Below are 25,489 nucleotides of genomic sequence, written 5' to 3'. Positions count from 1 at the left end.
AGATTGACATTAGTTTTCAGCCAAAATTGAGTTTAAATGAGTTGGGGATTAGAAAATGGGTTAGGGTTGCGTTCTGCCAATTTTGTTCTATTTTTGCTTGCAAAAGTCGACTCTCAATGGCAAAAGTCGACTTTCCCCTTGACAGAGTCAACTTTCCAACCTCCAAAGTTGACTCTCTTGAGTCAAAAGTCAACTCCCACGGTAGACTATACTGCGTACCTTATACTCTGTTAGTCATAACTTTTTTCTCCAATATTGGAATTGAGATCTAATTTTTGGCTTGTAAACTAGACGTTAAGGGATTTGATTTGATATATAATTTGGCATATTTTGGTTGTAAAATGAACCACAAGAGTCTTGTTATAAAGTGACATACTATACAACGAGAATGAATTATCAAGTATGTGCCCACAAAGAGTACACAATTGTAAGAGAAGTGACAAAATGATCAATTGGGGATCAAGTTTAGATAAGGTATAACATGATCACATACATGTTGCACATGCCTGATATACTTATATGTGCATTAGCGCACCTACTATTTTGTGCAGAGAGAAAGAAAAAGGATATCCTAAAAAGGGGAAAGTGTAAGACTGTGGGTTAAAGTCCCACTGCATCTGTACCCCGTGATATGTAAGACTCTGGGTTAAAATCTCCTAGCATCTATCATTGTGATGTGTAAGACTGTGGGTTAGAGTTCCACTATAGCTATTTAGACTCGCTTGAAATGAGGTTAGGACGAGGGTGGATAACATATGACATGTTGTGATATGATATCTAGGATGCATGTATTGTTGAGTTAGAAATATGTGGTGTAATCACACATGGTAAAATAAATGTGTTGTATGTCTATTTATGTGTCATTGTTTCCTATTACTTTACTTTTTCATAAATTATACTTGTTGGGCCTTGTGGCTCGTTGTTTACTCTGTGTCAATCCAAATAAAGGCAAAGCAGCAATGGGCGGTGAGTCTAGCCACACCCAATGTTGGGAGATGCATAGTGTGTACAGAGTCACCTCGACCGGAGAAGCTTAGGAAGTGTTTTCTTTTCTTTTCTTTTTGGTAAGGCATGGGAAAACATATGTCTTGATGTACTTTTGCTTCATGCCACCTATGTTTTTGTATTGTATGGCCAATTAAACTTAGACCAAACATGTTACTAGATGATGTTATATGAATGACTAGTTCTATACTTTTAAATGTTAGTGGAATGTCACGAACGTACTGTTGGGATGCTTTGTTTCCATTTCTTAACAACCTCCTCATGGATTGCCTATGCTAGCGGGTATTCCGAGAGGCTCGTGACACTTGGTTATAAAACGAGAGCCTTTTGGTTTGTTTACTCAAAGAGGTGGACACCACTAAGAGCCTCTCAGTAAAGAACCAAAAGGCTCTGTGTTCCTTACTCCTTTAAGAGACTTTCACTTCAAGGGGTAGCCAAGGCCGCCACCACTAAGAGGCGCTCAATTCTACCGAGATCCTCTCAGTTTAAGTTTTATTCAAACTCCTGAGTAGAATATGCCGAGAATATGACATCTGGGAAGCCACATATAGCTATCACGTGTCCCCCACTCCTTCATCTATAAATAGGCGGCTTGCCTTTTCATTTAGGGGGATTTTTTTGGGAGAATGACTCTATTTTGCTTTCAAGCATCTCAATGACCAATCGATTCTAAGGAGCCAATTGGTTTTTCAAGACCAAATGGTTCTCAAGGGCCAATCAGTTCTTCAAGGCCAATCAGTTATTAGGGGCTAGTCATTTCTCAAGGGCAATCGGTTATTTGGGGCCATTCAGTTTGTAATGACCCATTATTGGGTCTATGTCATGATTAATGTTTTTATTTTATTTTGGTGTATAGATATATATATATATATATATATATCTTGGTTTATAAAAAAATTTAAAGATTGAAAATTTAATAAAATGAGTTTGAGTTTAATGAATAGGGTTGGACTAATGTGAAAAGCCCAAAGCATGGGATAGCTAAAAATTTAAATAAAACCCATTTTAAATGGATTGGGCCTAAACAGTGGGTTGTATATAAAATGTGGGATAGCCCGCGGTGTTCCTCCTAATGGCCGAAAGGGGAAGTGCTACTACGCTTACGGTGGTGGCCTGCTTGCTCACTAGGGGATTTCTCGTGGAGGTGCATAGAATTGAGATTGGATGCATAGAACAGATACTCTTTGAGCCTCCAGCATGGAGCTCAGGCAGTTGGACGACTAGTACTCCGCCAACTGCAGCCCCTCCGCCAGGCTCAGACTGAGAGGCGGCGGCAACGCCGTTGATAGGAGGATCCCTGCTGCTAACAACTGTAAAGAAGAAGAGCTTGGGAGCAAAAGCTATCGTGGAAGACATTGATGGGAAGTATGGGTGGACGCACAAGGGCAGCAAGGCCCCCAAAGGTCCAACCCACAACACTAATTAAAGCCCGCCTCAATTACAATTCTTGCCAAGAAGCCCATCATGAAAACCTGCCCACTTCAAACCATCCACACAAATTTGGGGCTGCTTCACAAACCATATAGAGCTTGTAGTCAAAGTCAAGGCAGCAGTGCACAAGAACATCAGCTCATATGGGCCAAAAAACATGAAACCCGTAATGTGGTCAAAACCCTTCTTTGTTTTTGTGTTTTTCTTTTGTTTGATAAGGATGAAAGTCATTACAAATGAGTGTCCTCTCACACAGTGTTTGGACAGAAAACTATTTATCAAGTAAAATTGATATTTTTATAAATTGCTTATATTTTACTGAAGTATGGGTCTTTTTTTTTTTTAATTTAATATTTCAAGTCTCAACTTTTACATTGTTGCACATTCCCATGTTGCTAGTACAAATTCTTTTATTAGCGAGTTGTAAGAGCACAGTATAGAAATAGTACCACCAACTGCAAAGCAATTTGCTGTAGTCTAACACTCATAAACTATTGGTCGAGCTGGATTATTCAAAGAGGTCACATTTCCTGCTATTTGTGGCTCCAAAAGGGAATCTTGGGCCTTTGAGTTCAGATCCAAAACATGCCCACATCTCTCACTCGCTATAAGTTTTTATATTCTTTCATATTTATGGGTGCAATCTACAAGGAATGGTATAGAAGACTGTAAACCTCTCTGCCCCTGCATTTTCATGTGAATCAATGCCTATTTTCCCTATTTTTCTTAAAAATGGCAGAATTCTGACATTTTATATAGTATTCACCAATGATTTTCTTAACAATTAATATTAAGTGTCACATGAGACTCAGTCCGAGTAGTACTTTTGTATTTTCTTGAGTTGAGTTATTGAGGACTCCCAACAATGGCAAGAACCCACAACCAATTCCACATTATATTTTTAGGGATATTATGGCCTTCAAGTCATGAATATACTGTATACACACACACACACACATACATATATATATATATATATATAAAATAAAGAATGATAATGGGCACTCATTGAATGTCTAAGCGATACCTTAATTAAAACTAATATTAACTATAATTCCAACATTTCCTCAATCGCTTTAACATAACTTATTTAGAGAACTGATTTTGCAATCTATATCTATATTCTCTGATATACTAATACTATATTGCTTTTGTGTGCTTAATACATTAATGATTGAACACAGTGGACTCGTTGCCCTTCATCTCTCTTCACTTCGCTTCGCTTCTCTTCTCTTTTAAATTAATTTATTTCCATAGCAAGTTTGCATGACGCTAACTTGGTAGAATGAATCAACCTGATAAAGTGAGGGTGCTCATCATCATTATCTCCTTCTTGGCACCTTAATTACCTTAATATCCACAAACAAACCCATTGTCACGTTCTAGGGTGAGATATATATATATATATATAGGCAAGGCTTTTCAAGATCTAGGGCACTGATTATGCAGGTTAATCTTGCACTTAGATTAATTATTTAAATGTGCTTTGTTCCTTAAACTAAGGTTTGTCACGTTCTGAAGAGCGAACTTAAGACTGTCTTCCTGTTGTTGCTTCATCATAATCAAACCCACATATATAACCAAAAAAGAAATACAAATTTATGGAGGAAGAGAGGAGAGATTTCATAAATTTTTATGAGAAAATTATTTTCACAAAAATAAGAAATGTGCACTATTCGGTCCAAGCTGTTTGTTAACTCAAGCCCACTAATTAATCTATCTTGTTTGCAGTTTAAGTTTTATCAACAAAAAAAAAAAAAAGATTAATACCAAATTGTAATGGTTTTATATATATATATATATATATATGTAATATGTTTACCTAAAAAAATGATATATAAGAATCTGTTCAATTTGCAGAAACATAACACAAAAGTATTTTTATGTTAATGAATTCATGAGTTGGAAATTGGAGTCTTAGCCAAAAAAAAGTAGATAAAACAATAATTACGGAAAAGAGAAAATGTAGGTAGATGATCCACCACGGAGTAAGCCAATGTTTGGGTCCAAATATAATGCAACAGCGACCCACTCTAAGACTAAGACAATGACAAAGAGTGTCGGTGAACCAGAACCATGACGACCTTAATTACTACACTCAAAATAAAATCAATAATTGAATTCAAATGAATTAAATATTAATTATACAAATGTAATTTACAAATAAAGTAATAGAGTGTAGTCTAGTAGTATAGACTAGATTACAAATGTAAATTTTACGTGATTACTTTTTTTTTTTACAATTCAAAACTTATTTTTTTTTAAAAAGATATAATATGTTCTAATAATATAATTAATTAAATTTATTAAAATATAACTCGTAAAAATTCATAACAATACTTACTCACGGGTAATCCTCGTTCCCTAAAAAATAAACATTTCTTTGGATTAGAATGGCTCATTTATCAATGAAAAGACAAGAAGTCGCATACAGCGTTTTCCCGCCCTTTATTTCACAAACTAGTAACTTTCCCAATTCCCCATTAAAAAATGTTCCCGCCGACCAAACAGGCCCTTAAATTAAAACAAACCCCCCCCCCCCCCCCCCCCTCTCTCTCTCTTCCTCTCAATAATAATAATAAATCAAAATCTGAATACTACGTGTACACGTACGTACATCTATATAGCGTAGTGTCAAGTTGTAATTTATTTATATATATATCTATTATCTATACGAGTGAGTGAGTGAGGTAAGTATAATAAATAAATAATACTATTTTATTAAAAAATAAATCATATCTACCATTCTCGTTAACATTCTTTATATCTATCTATCTATCTATCTATATATAACAAATAACTAAATAAAAAGTCATGATATATATATATATATATACATATACGCAAATATGGACAGCTGAGAACTTATTGGCTGACAGCTCATTGAAAGCGACGGTCCATCCAGTTCACTTAGCTGTCGCTTTGGCCCATGTGCTTCCACGTGGCGCAATATTCGCTGCTCGATCACGCTATATCTCGCCGATAAACTGTCGGTGGCAGCGCCCCCTCCCACTGTTCACTTAATATTCCGGCGACCTCACGGCGGGTCCCTTCTCGCGATAATTTCAATCAATTTATCGCCTCCGATTTCTCCTCCACCGACTGGGGCAAGTGTGCGCCCCCAGCTGGCACTTAGCCAGGATATGGAAAAAGCAGGGACCCACGCCATTTATGGTTCCCGTTCTGTTTGCTGGACCCACGACCTGACGTCTACCTTTCACACGTGGCAATATAATTATCAGAAATAAAATAAATAAATTTCCAAATAATTGAACTTTTACGTGTCTTTCCAAATTTAGATTCACTGTGAAAGGATATGGAAACTGTTTTTCTTTTATTTATCTATTTTTGTGTTTGAATTCTTATCTTTGATTTTGCTTTTATATTATATTTTTAAGGTATTTTGTTTAACTTTCAGTACCTATATATTAGATATATTTTATTTTAATATATTTATATTCATAATTTATAACAATCTGATAACCAATGAAGTTTACATTAACGTAAATAAAAAAATAAAAAATAAAAATTATAATATTTTAAATTATTATTCCAATACATTAAGTAAATTAATATATATATTATATTATATATATAATTTTAGCATAGTACAAGACTCTATCCCTACCGCTCTACTCTACTCGTGGTTAACGAGTATTTAAGTATCTTACTCATATATTTTTTATGAATATTTTTTTTATATTCAAAACATTCCCAATAAATTTTGATAGATACCCACAAAATTATCAATTAGATAAGAATATTCAAATTTTGATTTAGATTTAATCAAATTAAAAAACCAAGTGTAGCCTGAAGTATGGTGCTGTATACATTTTTGTTCATTTAAAACTTGAACTTATTTTAAATTTGCAATAAAATTAAAGAATTTGTTAATTAAATTAACTTTTGATTATCTAAACTTAATTTTTTTCAAAAAATTAAAATTTGTCGTGTCGACTTTCAAGTTACCAAACTCTTGGGTCGCATCCTTAAACGAACCCTTAGGAAAAGCCAAGCCCATAATAGAGGTGTCAGGCAAAACGCCTGAATCCAGTCCACGTGTCGCATGATTAGGACACTTTCTTTTCATCATCAGCTGGATTTTGGGGCTGTCTTCGCTGTTAAGCCAAGCGGGTAGAACAGAATAGAAGAAGATTGAATTGGAAATCTCATGGATGATCCTTCCGGAGGCAGTAAGTAAAACAACCCACCTGATTTCGGACACGTGTCAGGATCAAGGGCTTAGCAATCATTGTTGATCATCATTCCTAATAAGCCAATGATGGGATGGGGAGTAAGCAAAGGGCGAAGGGTGATGAAGTTACCATGCGGTTCGTGGCATTAGCAGCCAATTAAATTAAAGTGAGTTATTAAAGAAGTGGGAAGTGGGAAGTGGGGCATGGCTGATGGCCCTATAATAATAATAATAATAATAATAATAATAATAATAATAAATAGATAAATAAAATTATGGAAAGTTCGGCTATTGGGCTTAGCTTAAGCACACCCCCAAAGAAGCTGAAGCTCTATTATTTTTGTCTTTTTCCTCCACTTTTTCGGAGTGTCAATCATTGCACAAACAACATATATAATAATTATTTTAGACCCATAAATCCTTCCTTTGCGCTGTTGATTGTTGATGATAAAATAAGTGCGTTTTCCTAAAAAGGAATGACTTGAAAAATCAAAAACATATTATTAGTCTGATGCCCCTCAGCTCAGCTCAGCTCAGCTATGCCCCAATTATCAATAGAATCCATTTTCCTTGAGCAATTCTTTCCAGTCAGTCATAACAATGGGTGGTTAATTCTTATTAAATACGAGCAATTCTTATGTTGTTTCGTGTTATATAATAATGTCCAGAGATTAAGAAAGAATCTATCCTAACTAAAGCGTGTTAGGTCAAATTATAGTAAAGTGAGCATCAACCATGATCTTAAATTCTTTTATTTAATTATTATTATTATAAAAAAAATACAATATATATAGACTAATAAGAGGGAATCATCTCTACCTAAATATTTAGTTTAACAAAATTATTAAGTCATCAGATAATGCGGTTGAAAGAGTGATTAAAATTTTCTTAAATACCCAAATATATACAATTTTTAATAATTTGTTATACTTATGTACTGAAAATAAAAATAAAAATAAAAAGTTTGTTGTACCTAATAAACGAAGTTTCATGAGCTGTTTATGGAGAGGATGCCAGTCTTCTCAACACTAATCCCCCATCTTTCTTTTCCTGGTGGCTTTCGCTTTTGCTTTTGCATTAAGCTTTTATAAAGAAAGCTTTGCACAACAAAAGACTACATACTAATGATATGGGCCAAGAAAGTTTAAAAGGAAGCTTAATTTTGACATGTTGGTATTGTGATTCTTTTTTAGGAGATGTGTTCTTTCTTAGGTTTACAAAATAGAATAATTAATAAATAATATTATAATTGAAAAATCTAACAATGAATGCTGTCGGTATGCAATTGAACCAGGCTTTCAATTGGTACGATAAAGAATGAGTTTAGTCTTAACCCATTAAGTCAAGTGCAATGTAAGTACCATAATGTTAAGTCGGTGGCACAGAGTCTAATCCCACAAACGGTACAAAGATTTTTCACAACTTAAAAAAGTTTTTTGAGGGTGAAGTACAGATTAAATGGTTGAATCATAAAAAATTAAAATTCACACCAATAAATCGTGGTTTCAATTTTTTATCCCGCATAATGTGACAAAATTGTTACCTGTTATTTATCTTCTTTGTCAAAATCGAGAACACAAATAATAGGAAATCGCACAAAAACAGTAATTTCAAAAACATTATCTATGTTCTTAATTTTTAAAAATATCATTATTACAGCATTTTCTTATCAATAATTTTTATAAATAAAAAAAAATAGAAGAAACCATTCAAGGACTTATTTTAGTGACAATGAATTTATATATATATATATATAATTAAATGAATGAATGGCATGATGGTAATAATTAATTAGCACATAGAGATCTATCATCTGCCATTAGAATAGAATAGGAAAGTCGTCTCCCTTATTAACAAAGTCAATCAGATTATTAATTGTACCTTGTAGTATTTATATTTATATATATATACACATATAGGGCATAACAAAATAAACATTATATATATTAAGTGTTAGGTTTACACAACTATGACACCACACACCCAATAAAAGGGTGAAATGAGTGATATAAAAAATATTTTAAGGTGTGAACGAGGAAGAAGTGATATAACAATTAGTGTATATTGGAGTTTGCAAAGCGTGAAATAATTTAAAAAATAAAATAAATAACATAAGAGGTTTATAGTAATTCGGCTCAATTAAGCTACTTCCATAACCTTAATTCCTCATTAAAAATTTTTAAATCCATTAACATCTCTTACTTGAACTTAAATAAGCCATTTAACAACCAACTAGATAAATACAAATTCTCCTATCAACATTTGGGAGGCTCTCTATCTCATAAATTAGGTAATATAATAGTAAATTTTACAATTAATGAGAACCTAAAAAATGTCTCTCTTAGTTACAATAATACCAAAGAGATACCTCGTTGGATGTGGGATAAATTATTAAAAGAATAGTTAACTTTTATATATCTTGTTTTTAATTTTATTAATTAGAGTTTTTAACTTTTCATTTAGATGTTTCAATGTAAAATGTTTTATATAAAAAAAAATATATATTTTTTTTATCTTATCTTCTAATGCTTCTCTTGCATGGTAAAATATTTTTTAAAAATTAGCTATATATGAATGTGTATATATGAATGTGTATGTAGATGTATATGTGTGTGCATGTACTTATATGTTAGTACAATATTATAAGTATTATATTGTGTTGGATCAATTACACTCACATCCTTTGTCGGGTAAATTTACGCTCACATCTTTAGAAATGTAACTGTAGAAGTCATTGTATTTTAAGTTTTTTACTCAAATACCCATTCTATTTATAAAATAAAATAATTTAATTAAGTAAGATTAAAACTAAAATTAACCAAATAAAATTTAAAAAATAAAAAATAATGAGCAATGCCAAAAAACAATAACCTGTCATTTAACTAAAGGTTGCTAATGACGATCCTTAACTATTGTTGACAACACATTTTTCATCCTTGTTATCAATTGACAACCACCACTATTATCAATTTCTCTCTATACCTTTCATCAGTACTTGAAGTATCATCATGTTGCTTTTATCAATTCCTGTCGAACACATGTCTTCCACTAGTTGCCTATTGCCTCTATTCTCTTTTATCTCTTCCATTGTTTTTTTTTCTCTATCTTTGTTTTACCCCCTTTCTATTTCTTTCATAGTTGTTAATTGTTGTCTTGCCATGTCAATTAGACCTTCACCATGATCTTTGACTCCATTTGTTTTTCTTATTTTTCATATATAATCTTTAAACCCACTATCATCTATTTTCACTAAAATCCTAACCACCACTGATTAAGACTCAAACTACGACTAAAGTTTGACTTTTCATTGCCATTGCCTACATGTACTTGTTTTCTTTATTCGTATTTTTTCCACCACCATTGTTATACTAAAAATTGACCTCCATAAACATCCTAACCCATTTTTTCATTTTCACCTTCTTCACCTCCATTCTCATTCTCTCTTTCTTTCTATCGTTAATGGTTTATCAATGATAGATTTCAGCCTCCATTGCCTATTGTTTGTGAACTATTGGTTTCAGTCATCAATACGTTTTAGCCCATCAACAATGGATTTTTAATTTGTTTGCTTTTTGATTTTTCTTATTAAATTTTATTGTTAATTTGCTTTAGTAACTTTATTGGTAGAAGAGGTTTACTAGCAAAAATTACAAATGATATGGACTAGTAGAGTCATTTTTAAAATAAGAGGGGTATCTGTGTAAGCAAGCCAGATCACTGAGGGCAATCTACTCTATTGTGTATGTATATTTATTTATTTATAAATATATGTAAGATATATTTTGATAAAAGAAAAATCAATTTATTAACTTTGATATAAACAGGAAAATGACTTATAAATTTTGAATTGATAAGTCATTTTACATCCCTTGATATAAAATATTTTCAACATAAAAATATTTTTCATCTTTTTTGGTCAACTAAACACCAAAAACTAAATATATATATATATATATATATTCTTAAAAAAAATTTTACACCCTAATAAACGAAACCCTAAGTTTCAATTTTAAACTACAATTTACTAGAGATACATTTTACTATTAATTATTTGTGTGACAAACTATGTTACATAATTTGGTTGATGAAATTAATGGTAAGAACTTGCTATCTAAGCATGCAATGATATGGTAAAACCCACACGATTTAGCTTGAAGTGTAAATATCTTGTCAATGATTCATTGTCTATATATATAGGCTGGCTCTTAACCGTTTGCTACTTCATTGACCAACTCACCTAACATAATTTGTCACACATCAACAGTCAAGAAAATGCAATAAATGAAACCAAATGAAAAAGTTAGATACCCCAATAAATAAAATTAAAAAAAAAAATAGTTATACTATCTAATTATAGGAAAAAATAAACTTCAAATCAAGGGGAGCCCCAGTTATGAAATCATTCATTCATACTAGGTATATAATGATTTCATAATTGGGGCTTACGAGGCTTATCATCAAAGAGAAGCTTAGTTTTCAAGTGTTTGAAGTGTCAAATTTTGCATCCTTACCAAATGGAAAATAAGCATATGACTTGAAATATAAGATATTTAAATAGGATATAACACGTATGCATGTATCCATATGTAAGATTTTAAAAATCACTTTTTAACATGTAAGTGCTGGTGACACTAGTAGAAAAGAAAATTTACAATAGTGGTTCATAGATAGTTATAAAAATGTGGATGGGATCAGTTTTCTTTATGCAATTCTTCTAGAAATATTATTTATGTCTATGAAAGCAAGATGGGGCACAAATTTCTTATCATGTGAAAAATAGAAAGGTATATATATGGACACGTGAATAAATTGTGGACACAACTATAAATCTATGGCAGACCCCAGACCCCAAATGTGACAAATTACCTACCCTTATCATAAACTTCACATTATAAAGTACATAAAAATTCAATATATATATATATAAAGACTAGTCTCAATTTTGATTTTATTATTATACTAAATATTATCTTTATTTGGACTGGTGCAGCATATAGCCATCCATGCACTCCAAGACTTTAGTTCAATAATGCGAACAAGAATAATTATTCTGCATCAAAATTGTGTTTTTTTTTTTTTTTTGAGGGGGGGGGGGGGGGGGGGGGGGGTGTCACAGTCCCCAGATGCAGACTGCCACACATTAAATACCCAATAAACAAACGGACAGCCTACCTGTCTAGCAGGGAAGAAGCATCCAGAGACGGGTCGGGGGATGGAGAGAAGATGGTCCACTTTGCACGAATAAAACCACACACATGACACATGTGATGCGCTACACTACACTACTCTACTCTACTCTACATATGCCCTTGTGCCCAGTTTAGGTTTGGGGACATTATTGCCCTTGTGCCCAAAGGTTTGTCCCTTTTAGTCCACATGCTTAAACGTGACAAGATTTTACTGCACTGAGCTATTTGATTTTGATTTTGCATCTGCTATCTATTTATGTAGCTATATCTCTTCTCTTTCACTAAATCTTAGCTGAAAATGGCATCTGTTATGTAGCAAATATTAGGGCTTCCAACATTGTACCATATTACCGCCAATTGAAGCTATTTCATTTCCCTAAGAAATTAAACATCTTCAAATTAAAAAAAGAAAACAAAAGATTTAAGTATGGGTGAAAGTCAAATTATACAAAGCTTAATATTTATTTGTGGGATTTTTGTCTTTATATTTTGTGTCTTAAAAGTATATTATAAGGTGTAATAAATTAATTTTATTTTTAAATGAAGTATTTTTAATCCATCTTTACCTTATCTAATCTAATCTAATGCCCTTATTTGGATTAGAGATGAGTTGTTAGGCATTAAACGTGTAAAATAGTATTAGATGGTAATTGACATGCCACGGGCGGCCGGCCCCAGATAGGCCAAAGTAAGGGGGTTGGTAAAGTTGAGAAGTGTTTATTATTTTTTTTAAAAAAGATTACCTAATCGTGCCCAAATTCTATGGCCATGTGTGTGTTGTGTTTCGTTGACCAAATTAAATGAATACTTGGATTAGGTTGATGAATGGGTAAATATTATTTTCTTTTAGTTTTAACCTTAACAACAACACAATTAAATACAAGCAACTACTCAGAAGCATTCAGAATTTTTTGTTTGATTAATTAATTACCCGATGATGCAACAGAAATTATTTAATAAAAATAACTCAGTAACATGTCGGTGTAATGTGAAGGGTTAGAGCTAATAATAAACATTTATGAATTCCAGCCAATCACACCTAACACCTAACCCAAGTAGAAGAGAGATGCTTACACAACAACATTGGCTGGCCTCACCTTGGAAAAGCTCTTCACTTTGGGGTAGCATAAATGTAGAATAATGCTATTGGTATATTTTTGTGTATATTTTGAGCTATACAAAAGTGTATCAATGACAAAAATATCCCTCATGAGACGCGTGAGGCGCAGGGTATTTTGGTCATAATACCCTTTATGTAACTCAAGATGTATAAAAATAATGTACATATAGCATGATTTATAAATGTATGCGATTGGCTCCGCTCCACATCTTTTACATCAAAGCCGCTCCATCACAATCTGCCCTTCCTTCCTTTTGAATTTTCGGATCAACCTTAACTGGGTCAAACTGAGTTTTCCCTTTCGAGGTCGTGAAACCTTAATTTTAGAAAAAAATATTATAATTTCTAACCATCTACCTAACTATTGGGATTCAGATTAATGGGAGAATTAAATTAGCCTCTCCCTAATCCATTCAAATCAAATGTCATAAGAGAATATTATTATTCGATATGGGTATGAAAAATTGAAGATAATAATATAGAATAATGTTAAGAGTCATGGCATCATCAGTCATTTTCATGTGTCGTATTTTTATTAGAGGATGTGATAGGCAAAGCGGACAATGACTTCCTTCAATTAAAATGTGACACATGAACATGACTGATGACATCGTGGTCAGTCATCAATCAGGTAAAATTAATAAACAATCATTGAATTTTAAAATTGTAATTATTTACTCACTGAACTTTAAATTGTAACAATTTACTCACTGAACTTTACTTAACGTTAACCATCCATCACTCGTTATAACTTCGTTAGCTATTACAAAGGGAAAATGATAACGGAATCTGATGTGACTAATAGAATCTGACGTGCCAAAAATTAATTTAATATACACTCACTGAATTTTAAAAATGTAATTATTTACTTACTGAACTTTGCTCAACGTCAACCATTCATCACCCCGTTACATCACCGTTTGATTTTTAAACACCCATTATATCACTGTATAATCTTTGTATATATTTGAGAACAACGAAATTCACAAAAAATGTATTTAATAATGAGACCAAATTAGTCATATTTGATGACTGACATTACCTTTAGTGAGTGAGCAAATTGGTCATATCCGATGACCAACATACTTTCAGTTTTTGGCTCTTAATCTTATTATTGAATATGTTGAATTTCGTTGTTCGTAATAGAGGTAAAAAAATCTAAGCAGACATTTTTTTACTTTTGGTTTGCATCAGTAGCTTTTTTAATTTGAATCATTAGTTTAGTTTTTGACTTTTAGTTTGAGAAATAAATGATCTCAAATGCATACAAAAATCTTTTAATATGTTTCAAGATCAGACGGTGATGTAACGAGTGTTTCAAGATCAGACAGTGATGTAACAGGCTGATGGATAGTTGGCGTTAAACAAAATTTAGTGAGGAACTAGTTATATTTTTAAAGTTCAGTGAGTGTATGTTAAATTTATTTTTGCCACATCAGATTCCATTAATATTTTTCGTTTGTAATAGTTGACGGAATTATAACGAGTAATAGATGGTTGACGTTCAACAATTATTTATTAATTTTACTCGTCCTCAATCTTAGCATTATTTAATAACATAAAAAGGAATTAAATTAAATTAGTTATTGTGTTGTGGGAGCTCTTTATACTTCATTCAATGAATTAATTGCATACTTAATTTGTTGAGGGGCAAATATTTGAAGTTGTGTTTGGTGAACATAACTTCCCCCTCTTAATGGCACCATAAATGACATAACTTGTTTGTGTCTTAGAATTTTTGTTGCAACAATTGTTTTTTTAATTTTTAAGGCTTATTTCATCATACTCCGCTCCCTTAAATACTCTCGTAGGGATGATATATAATAAAATAATGATTAAGATATAATAAATTATATTTTATTCTTACATAAGGTATTTTTATTATTTATTATTTTTAATTTCTTAATAATTTTATTAGTTAAAGATAAATGTCTTGTATCTTTAAATATTTAATTAACTAATATAATTATTTAAAATTAAAAACAAGACACAACAAATATATCTTATGAAAAAATAAATTACGTTTACTGTACTTAACCCAGAGTGGAAAATGGACTATTTTCCATGGAAAAGACTGAAATTTGACTGGAAAATAGCATTTTCAAAAGTGGAAAATGGCCATTTTCAATAAACTGGCTGACTATCGGTAAAGGAGAAAATAAATTATAAAAAAATATGAATTTTATGTGAAGATGCGCGTGTGGGGGCAATTCACCAAATTGTCCTTGCAAGAAGGTATCACATGGGAGGACAGCTACGAGTAACCGCATTTGAAAATACGTTCCCTGCACACAAAAGGGGCATTTTAGTCAATTAGCCACTTCGCTTCACATTGCCTTTCCCAGTTTCTCGCGAGAAATTGAATTTCCCGCCAGATCCCACCTCGCACATGATCTGCACGTTATCGTTTGCGTCTTTTATACTTTCTTCTTCCTTTGTCCTTTTTTTTTTCTTACCATTATATGTTAATTAACGGTATTTTATAATTACATGTTAATTAACATAATATTTTTCACAAATATTGTTATATAATACAAGCCAAAGATAGTTATAATTTATATAATAAATAACATAAAACTCTACAATAGGTTTTTGAAATAAAATCATACTTACATATTTTTAATAAAAAAATTAATAATATTTGAAATAAAATTTACCTGTATTTGTTAAAATAAGTAAAATAAAATTATATTAAGATAAAATTATAATATTTTTTAAATTAAAATATAGAACGGTCAAATAAATTTGAAAAATATTTTAAAATTTTATCAAATTATTTATTAAATTTTTTAAAATGTATTGATGGATATATGAGTTATTTATTTATTTGTAAGGTATAAGATAAATTTATTTGAATAATTTTATATAAGAAATTATGTGATTTATTTTTTAAGAATTATTGAATAAATTTAATAAAAATTATTTTTATTTAAAATATTTTTTATATTTTAACTAATAAATAGTATAATTAATGACTTACGTTGTTATGTAATTTTGTAAATCATGAATATTACATAAATGACTGCTAGTCATCTTGTCCTTAGATTTTCTCTCGGCTTTGACTAACAGCCCACGCGAATGACTGAACCCGTGAGCTCTCTCTGAGGAGGAGATGTACATACAGAGGGAGGGAGAGAGAGAGAGAGAGAGAGAGACAGAGCGCAAATTGTCAAAAGAAGACAGCAAAAGCAACGTCAATGGAGTGAATTAAGAAAAAGAAGAAAACAATATGGATCGAGTCCAAGGTAGTGGATTGACGAAAACACCCTTGACCTCCACCGGCGAGCACCACCGCGCGCGGCGGGAGAGGTGGGACCCAGCACCACCCACCACCTGAGCGGCGGGCCCACACCCCCCGAAAACCACTAAAGAAAGTCCACAGAGAGAGAGGACACTTTTGATTTGATCACCGTCACGTTTACTCGGCCGACAGACAGATCCAGCAAATACAATACGTTCTCTGTCCCTTTTTCCATTACGCGTCTTAACAAACTCTCCGTCTCCTTCTTCTCTTTCTTCATTACCCCCGCTGCTTAGCTTTGCTTTGCTTCTCTGTCTCTCGCACTCTCTCTCTCTCTCTCTCTCTCCGAATCCTCCTCCTTCACCGGCATTGATCCGAAGCAGCCCAGTTTGGGAGTCCTCGAACTGGGTCTTTCTTCCTCTCAAGCAAGGAATCAATCTACCCACCAAAAGGGCCTTCGTTTCTGATAATTTTATACATTTCACTGTATTTTATTTGGCTGTCTTTATCGGCCATTCTTTAATGTGCGTTTGGTGCTTAAGAACATACAACCAAGGAAAGAGACGCTGTGCTGAGCTTTTCCTCGATGGCGTTCTAGTGATTTCTGCTTTCTTTCTTTGCTTTCTTTGATTTGAAGAGTTTGGGTTTCATGGATACCAAAGGTCGCCTCGTCGCCGGTTCACACAACAGGAACGAGTTTGTTCTCATCAATGCAGATGAGGTTGGACGAGTAAGTGCCCTAAAAATCCCACCTCTTTTTTTTTTTTTTTCTGATTTTCTGCTTTTGATTTTAACTGGGTTTGGATTTGGTTTTTAGATTTTGGAGAAGATGAAAATTTTCCCAAAATGTGTCCTTTCTTTCTTTTTTCTTTTTTATAAAAAAATTTATACCCTATTGTCTTCGCTTCTTTACTCCAGCTGCGGATTTGGTGTAGACCCGTTTCCTCATTTTCAGCTCAAAACTTGGGAGTTGATGTTTATCCTTTTGTTCTTGTTTCGGTGGAGGGGGTTGTTTTCTACTTTTGCAAATCTATATTTGCATAGTGGTCAGTAGTAAGGCTGAAGTCACTCTTCTTTGTTTTCTGATTTTTCAACTAGTGGGGCTTGTTTCTTCAATTCTTCATCCTTATAGAAGCGGCCCATTTCTTCTCTTATTTTTTTATTTCTGTGTAAAGCCAGTAGACCACAGTTCTCAGATTCAACTGAAGGGCTTCCTTAATTTGCTTCCTTTTCTTTCCCCTCATACTACAATCTTGATTTAGAACTGGTCAAACACCTCCATTGCTCGAAAAATTTTCGGCTTGGTTTACGTCTCCTTTCTTCTTCTTCTTCTTCTGGACATCCCAGTTTATGTTACTCCAGTACGGCAGTACTCTGTTTGGTCAGTTGAAGCCATGAAATCTCTGATCTAATGCAGATTTACGTCGTCTGGTGCGTTTTCGTGTAACAGGTAACATCAGTGAAGGAATTAAGTGGACAGATCTGCCAGATTTGTGGAGATGAGATCGAAGTTACAGTGGATGGGGAGCCATTTGTTGCCTGCAACGAATGTGCTTTCCCTGTTTGCAGGCCTTGCTATGAATATGAAAGAAGAGAAGGCAATCAAGCTTGCCCTCAATGCAAAACCAGATACAAACGCCTCAAAGGTTTCTCCTTTTTTGTGTTTTGGTGCCATTTCTTTAGTTATTTTGATGGAATTTGTGAATGTTGAAGACTCTATCTAACAGCTTCACTCTAACAGGGAGTCCCCGGGTGGAAGGAGATGAAGAGGAAGACGAATTTGATGACTTGGACGATGAATTTGACTTGGGGAGCAATATCCAGAGAGACCCTCAGCACATTGCAGAGGCAATGCTCTCGGCCCGGCTGAACACCGGCCGTGGGTTGGGCCGCACCCAAACCAATGCGTCGGGGCTCACTACTCCCTCTGAGATGGAGACATCTTCTCTTCATCCAGAAATACCCCTCCTTACCTATGGCCAAGAGGTGAATTGGTTTTAAATCCTCAAAATTTCACTATTTTCATGTGGACTTTTGTATGTTGTGATTGTTATAATATGTATTTCTGGATGTAGGACGCTGGGATTTCCCCTGATAAGCATGCTCTCATTATTCCTCCATTTATGAGTCGGGGAAAGCGGGTCCATCCAGTTCCATTTCCTGATTCCTCTGTGTCCTCCTGTAAGCTTACTGATCCAGCAAAATGTGTTTTATTTTCTCCCTCTCCTGTTAATATTTTACGATCTTGATTTGCTTGTCTTAATATATGTGTTGGTTTTGATCTCCAGTGCCACCAAGACCAATGGATCCTAAGAAAGACTTAGCAGTGTATGGCTATGGCACCGTTGCCTGGAAAGACAGAATGGAGGAGTGGAAGAAAAGGCAGAGTGATAAGCTTCAAGTGGTTAAGCATGAAGGAAATGGCGGTGGGAACAATGATCCGGATGAGTTTGATGATCCTGATTTGCCCAAGTAGGTGCACTGATAATTTCTTTTTCAATTTAGTGTGGCAGTGGTGTTTTGACTTGTAGTTCTTGTAATTTTAAGTTGGTAAGTTTTAAAAAAACGGTTTTGGTGAATTTAATTATCAGGATAAGAGCCGCCGTATTCGATTATTAGTTTAAAAGTCGCTTTTTGTTCTCTTCAATAAGTAACCAATTTCTTGTTTAACTGTGTTGGATGGCAACCAACGTGGGCATTACAGACTTCCGGTCTTGGAAACTAGCTGGTAGTTTGATAATAATAGTTATACATAACTATATTTCCTTTAATTGATTTTGGCTAGGTGTTGGAAGGCAGCTGTCATGGAGAGCAACTGGCCTCCAACTATGGAAAATAAATCCGAGTTGTTACTGAAAAATATGAGTAGTGACAAATAATGTCGAGATGAGATTATTTCATGATATTTTTAACTTTTGGATTACCGACAACTGAATTGCTTTTGACCAAGGGGTTGATGAAAATTGGAGTGACAATCATTGACTGAATACTTGGTTTCTGTTTCTGTTTTAGCTATCAATTATAAAGAACACGTTTGTATAAGAAGTGATATGGAATTATTAAGCTTCTACTATTTTATGGATGTGATGCCCTTCCACTAAAAATTTGAAGCAAAGATCAAGGGATTAGCTAATATAGTCATCAACATGAAGAATCCTTTGTCCTTGTAAACAGAACTTGATGTTATGCAGAGATCTGATAACCAATGGCTGCTTATGTTGAATGTCTTTTAAAGATTTTTTCGGACTAAAATTAGATTGTTTGATAATGGAATTTATTGTGCTTAATCTTCCAATTGTTGAATGCTATGGGGCTTGTAATTCAACATGCCTGAAGATATTCAGTCTCATTAATATATCCAGTGATCATGGAAGAAACAAAAAGATGATGGTGAAAGGATTAATTGCCCCACTCTCCCCTTCAAGAAGCATAAAGTTGTCTACATGGTTCTTGGCTGTTTTTAAAATTAACATGTGGGGGATATAAATCCTTTATAATGTATCTGTACAGTCTTGTCTGCATTCAAAAAGTTTTTCTAACAATGGTGAGAAAGCTGTTGGAATATGTTTCAGCATTTGGTATAGAAGTTCCAGGCCATAACATATACATTCTTTACTTACTATTGCTTCTTTTTCATTAGAATGGATGAGGGCAGGCAGCCGCTTTCACGGAAGTTACCAATTTCATCAAGCAGGATAAACCCATACAGAATGATCATCTTACTCCGTCTTGCCATTCTTGGACTTTTCTTCCACTACAGGATTCTCCACCCAGTCCATGATGCATATTGGTTGTGGCTGACCTCAATTATTTGTGAAATATGGTTTGCTGTGTCATGGATACTTGATCAGTTCCCGAAATGGTTCCCGATTGAGCGAGAAACCTACCTGGACAGACTATCTCTGAGGTAAATGGTCCTCTCTCTCTCTCTCATATGCACACAAACATTCACTTATGCGCATTTCTGTGTACTAAGCCGGCAGCCTGAAAAAAAATGTCTCTGCAGATATGAGAAAGAAGGGAAGCCATCAGAGTTAGCTCCTCTAGACATATTTGTCAGTACTGTTGACCCAATGAAAGAACCTCCACTTATCACTGCAAACACGGTTTTGTCCATTCTTGCTGTGGATTATCCAGTTGATAAGGTGGCCTGCTATGTCTCAGATGATGGGGCTGCCATGCTCACATTTGAAGCCCTTTCTGAGACATCTGAATTTGCAAGGAAGTGGGTTCCATTCTGCAAGAAATTCAACATTGAGCCTCGTGCCCCAGAGTGGTATTTTGCTCAGAAGGTTGACTATCTTAAGGACAAAGTGCATCCTACATTTGTGAGGGAGCGTCGTGCAATGAAGGTGTGCAACTTGTCTAATTTTGTTTCAACTTTTTCCCATCTAGTTAATGGAGAGTTCATGTTCTAACGTTCAATCAAATGTTTTCTTCTTTAATACCCATCCTTTTGAATTACTTATAAAGCTAATAAAAAGTTCTGGGATTTGTGGAATTTGATTTCATTATTCTGAATTAAAATTTTTCTTAACTTTGTTGGTACAGAGGGAGTACGAAGAGTTTAAAGTTCGGATAAATGGTTTGGTTTCGATGGCACAGAAGGTTCCTGAGGAGGGTTGGACAATGCAGGATGGGACTCCATGGCGGGTAACAATGTCAGGGATCATCCTGGAATGATCCAGGTGAGGTGTTGCACATCTGCAGTTGGTTTTTTTCTCTTTTTGAAGTGGCTCGGCATATGTCCTGGGTGTCAGGATGGCCTGTTCTATTTCTGATGGTGAACATTTTGAGCAATTTCAATTTTTTGTTCATCTCCAATAGGTATTCTTGGGCCATGATGGTGTTCGTGACATTGAAGGAAATGAGTTGCCACGTCTCATATATGTTTCTCGTGAGAAGAGGCCAGGATTTGAGCACCACAAAAAAGCTGGTGCAATGAATGCTCTGGTAAATTCTCTCACTCTTATCTTTCTCTCTCAGGGATAACTCAATTATCCTGTCTCATGATTGGTTTTGCTCATTCTTCTAGGTTCGGGTCTCGGCAGTCATTTCAAATGCACCTTACTTACTGAATGTTGATTGCGATCACTACATAAAAACAGTAAGGCACTTCGTGAAGCCATGTGTTTTATGATGGACCCTACTTCAGGAAAGAAAATATGCTATGTGCAGTTTCCTCAAAGGTTTGATGGGATCGATCGTCATGATAGATACTCAAATCGCAATGTTGTTTTCTTCGATGTATGTAAAGACCTTAGTAGTGTTCTTGCTATACCTAAATGCTTACACATGTAGATTCAAATATTGATTATTTGGCTAAGTTAATAATTTTATCAACTTGAAACAGATCAATATGAAAGGACTGGATGGGATTCAAGGACCAATTTATGTTGGAACAGGGTGTGTATTCAGGAGGCAAGCACTCTACGGATATGATGCTCCTGTCAAGAAGAAGCCTCCGGTTAAGACATGTAACTGTTGGCCTAAATGGTGTTGCTGCTTTGGATCCCAAAAGAAGAATAGGAAGGCAAAATCAAAGGACAACAAAAAGAAAACCAAAAGCCGGGAAATGTCAACACAAATACATGCACTCGAAAATATTGAGGAAGGAATTGAAGGTAAGCAATTGAGGTGTTTATTATCCTACTTGTTGATGTTCCTATCGAAGAAAGTAGTTTCTGATGTTCCGAACTGGTTCCCTTTGCAGGAATAGATAATGAAAAATCGGCCCTCATGCCTCAGATAAAATTTGAGAAGAAGTTTGGACAGTCACCCGTTTTCATTGCTTCAACGCTGCTAGAGGAAGGTGGAGTTCCACCTGGTGCAACTTCCGCATCACTTTTGAAAGAAGCAATTCATGTCATTAGCTGTGGTTACGAGGACAAAACAGAATGGGGAAAGAGGTATGGAGCAACTGTTCTAAAATTATATAGGTTTTGATTCCAAGAGGAAAAGATCTAATTTGTCTTGATTTCTATTGCACCAGGTGGGCTGGATTTATGGCTCCGTTACTGAGGATATTTTAACTGGATTCAAGATGCATTGCCATGGCTGGCGATCAGTCTACTGCATGCCCAAAAGGCCTGCATTCAAGGGATCAGCTCCTATTAACCTCTCAGATCGTCTGCACCAGGTTCTTCGGTGGGCTCTGGGTTCTGTTGAGATTTTCTTGAGCAGGCACTGCCCAATCTGGTATGGGTATGGGTGTGGTTTAAAGCCACTGGAGCGATTTTCATACATCAATTCAGTCGTTTATCCATTGACATCCATTCCCTTGCTCGTATATTGTACCTTACCTGCCGTCTGTCTCCTTACTGGGAAGTTTATTGTCCCCGAGGTAAACCCCAGCAGCTTATTCAAACTTTTATTCTCTTTGATGGCATTGCTCTCTAAAGTATGAAAAACTTTTCCCACATCAAAAAGTAGTGAGAGGATAATGGCAAAAAAAAATTTGGAACCTAACAATCTTTTTGTATGATGCACAGATTAGCAACTATGCCAGTATTGTTTTCATGGCCATGTTCATATCTATCGCCGCAACTAGTATTCTGGAGATGCAGTGGGGAGGTGTTAGCATTGACGACTGGTGGAGAAACGAGCAGTTCTGGGTGATTGGAGGTGTCTCGTCTCACCTGTTCGCTCTCTTCCAAGGTCTTCTCAAGGTTTTGGCTGGTGTGGACACCAACTTCACCGTCACATCCAAAGGAGGAGACGATGGGGAGTTCTCGGATCTCTACCTCTTTAAATGGACGTCTCTCTTGATCCCTCCATTGACCTTGTTGATCATAAACATAATCGGGGTTGCAGTGGGGGTCTCTGATGCCATCAACAATGGGTACGAATCCTGGGGACCGCTCTTTGGCAAGCTCTTCTTTGCTCTATGGGTCATAGTCCATCTTTACCCCTTCCTCAAAGGTCTCATGGGAAAACAAGATGGTGTTCCTACCATCGTTGTGGTATGGTCAATCCTTTTGGCTTCTATCCTGTCCCTGTTATGGGTCCGAATCAACCCATTTGTGTCGAAAGATGGTATTGTGCTGGAAGTTTGTGGGTTGAACTGTGACTAGACATGCACAAAAACTGGATGTTTAGATATGGTTTGAATCATCGTGTGTAGAGGCCACCTGAGAATTGCCGAGGACTAGGGCTTTGAGGCTAAGACATCGACATCCTGAACTCGGCCACTTTGGCTATGGATGAGAATCATCAGTAAACCATAAACAGGGAGGAAGTCATGGTGGCTTGGTTGTGTAGATAAAGACTGGGACTCAAAACATTCATATTTGTTGTTCTGCAAACCTTTTTTCCTTTTTGTAGTTTTTTTTTTCATTCATTCATTTGATACGTTTGGGTTTTGTGGGTTGCAAGGGATATAACTCAGGGATCTCTGTGTAATCCCAGTAGCACATAAAAGTAATTCTCATAATTTATATTCCCTTCTCAATAAGTACGTGTTTAAATTAATTTTGATGGTGTTCTTCCTCCCTCCCATGTTTTCTCTCAAAAAACTTTAGATTTGATTTTGTAGCTTAATAATGACGTTTTCTCTCAATAAGTACGTGTTTAAATTTAAGGTTAAGTTCCTTGTTTAACCGCAAAATTGCTTTCCACAGCTCACACTTTCACTAAATCCTCTTAACAATTTTAAAATATCTATTTTACCTTTACAATCCACTCTCTTCTCTGATCACTCATGATTGTCTCTCTTTCTCTTGTACCATATATATACGTAAACATATACATATATATACGCTATTGCTGGGTCGATCATGATCAACTCACACACATATATATATATATATACACACATGACTGCTGCATGGTTGCAGTCATGGAACGCCCCGACTCCATGGCAATCGGGGAACTCTCATCTCTCTCTCTTTTGCACTATATACACACACACAAACACATACATATATATATATATACACACGGGCGATGGCCATGGCTGTTGACTCATCGCCATTAGTCGATCCACACACTTTCTCTTTGTGCAATGGTTCGAGGTGGGTCGGCATCGCCATTGCTAAGGTAGGTCCGCAATGGCTGACCCATGGGGGAGGGGGACCGTCGAACCGTTCGAGGGAACCCCCGCATCGCAAGGTTCAAGGGACGTGTATATATATATGTATATGTGTATGGTGCAAGAGAAAAAGAGAGGCGAGGTAACAGTAGAGAGTGGTCGGAATAGAGTGGCTATGAAAGTAAAATATGAATTTTAAAATTAGTAAAGAATTTGGCAGGGAGAATTGTGAAGAGCAATTTTGCAAGATCCGATAGAATTTCCCTATTGTTTAACATTTGGCAGCTCTGAATTCATTGACAGTAAAAGTACTGTAATGAGAAGAAAAATAAACTCATTACATCCAATCCACACTCAGAAATCTCTAGTTATCATAATTTCCAATAAACTAAATACAGTGTTAAACTATATGCTGCATGGGATGCGCCTGCAAATATCTTCCAGCTTCAGTGAAGAGTTTTCACCCGTTGAATCTTCAGAAATTGATCCATTTTCTCTACTTGTTTCTGAGATCCCCCAAAGCTCGTCTCTTTGCTGTAGATTTCACCGTTATGCTCCCCAAGTGGCCTCTTTTGATGCTGGGAACATTCTCCTTCATGTCAGGTGCTATTGTTTTAACAGGAGTTCCTTGAACCAAACTTGTTCCCGCATCCTTCCTCTGCAAAGTTGTTGGTTTCAGTTGTCCAGTAGTTGCAACTGGACTTTCCAACTCAGTCATCTCTGAGCTCGGCTGCAGTGTCGTCAAAATTTGACCCACAGCAACTGGGAAACAAAATAGCAACCATTCAATGGTGATTTTCATTGCTGTATTCAATATGAAAGTAAAAATCTAGGAAGTAGCCATAATAAGTACCTCCATGATCAGCAGCTGAATTGTGAATTCCGGCATCTGATTTTTGGTCCTAGAATCTGTATCTGAAGCAGCTTCATGCAGCTCCGTTGCTTCCACCACTGAGTTTGCAGTATTTTCTCCTTCCAGGGTAGCATGTTCCCTGCCTTTGGTAATTGAAACTACTTCTGAAACTTCTATGAGAACTGTAGATTTCTCAGTCTCAATAGGTTCATTCCCAGAATATCTGAATTGATAGGCCTTGTTAGCCACATCTATTTTCTCTGAAACTTGTTCATTTGGGAAGAAAGAGTCAACAGAAACCAAACTGTCATTTTGGCCTAAAAATTTGACCTCCATGAGATGATTGTGATTGCCAAATTGCTTTCCAGAAAGAATGGCATTTGTGTTTTCTTCCATCACATTCCCACTGAAGCTATGCTCAAATTT

General features: G+C 35.1%; 2 protein-coding genes across 2 annotated transcripts; one reads left to right on the top strand and one right to left on the bottom strand.

Annotated features, from left to right (window-relative positions):
* Positions 1-16,358: 16,358 nt before the first annotated feature.
* On the top strand, positions 16,359-23,651 carry LOC127799478 (cellulose synthase A catalytic subunit 2 [UDP-forming]-like). Its single transcript, XM_052333540.1, is given in 16 exon segments — positions 16,359-16,911; positions 17,632-17,827; positions 17,923-18,167; positions 18,257-18,362; positions 18,470-18,653; positions 19,822-20,088; positions 20,188-20,533; positions 20,733-20,829; positions 20,832-20,869; positions 21,009-21,134; positions 21,217-21,280; positions 21,283-21,428; positions 21,535-21,805; positions 21,895-22,103; positions 22,174-22,524; positions 22,673-23,651. Coding segments are annotated over 16 exon segments (3,309 nt in total). The 5' UTR covers positions 16,359-16,830; the 3' UTR covers positions 23,255-23,651.
* Positions 23,652-24,393: 742 nt separating this feature from the next.
* LOC127800109 (uncharacterized) lies at positions 24,394-25,489 on the bottom strand (the record flags this gene model as incomplete). Its single annotated transcript, XM_052334542.1, is given in 2 exon segments — positions 24,394-24,972; positions 25,064-25,489. Coding segments are annotated over 2 exon segments (447 nt in total), but the record flags the coding sequence as incomplete, so codon positions are not given.

This window comes from Diospyros lotus, chromosome 4 (genome assembly GCF_014633365.1).
Source record: "Diospyros lotus cultivar Yz01 chromosome 4, ASM1463336v1, whole genome shotgun sequence".
Lineage (NCBI taxonomy): Eukaryota > Viridiplantae > Streptophyta > Magnoliopsida > Ericales > Ebenaceae > Diospyros > Diospyros lotus.
The sequence above is the reverse complement of the archived record's forward strand: the minus strand, read 5'-3'. Positions and strand labels throughout refer to the sequence as shown.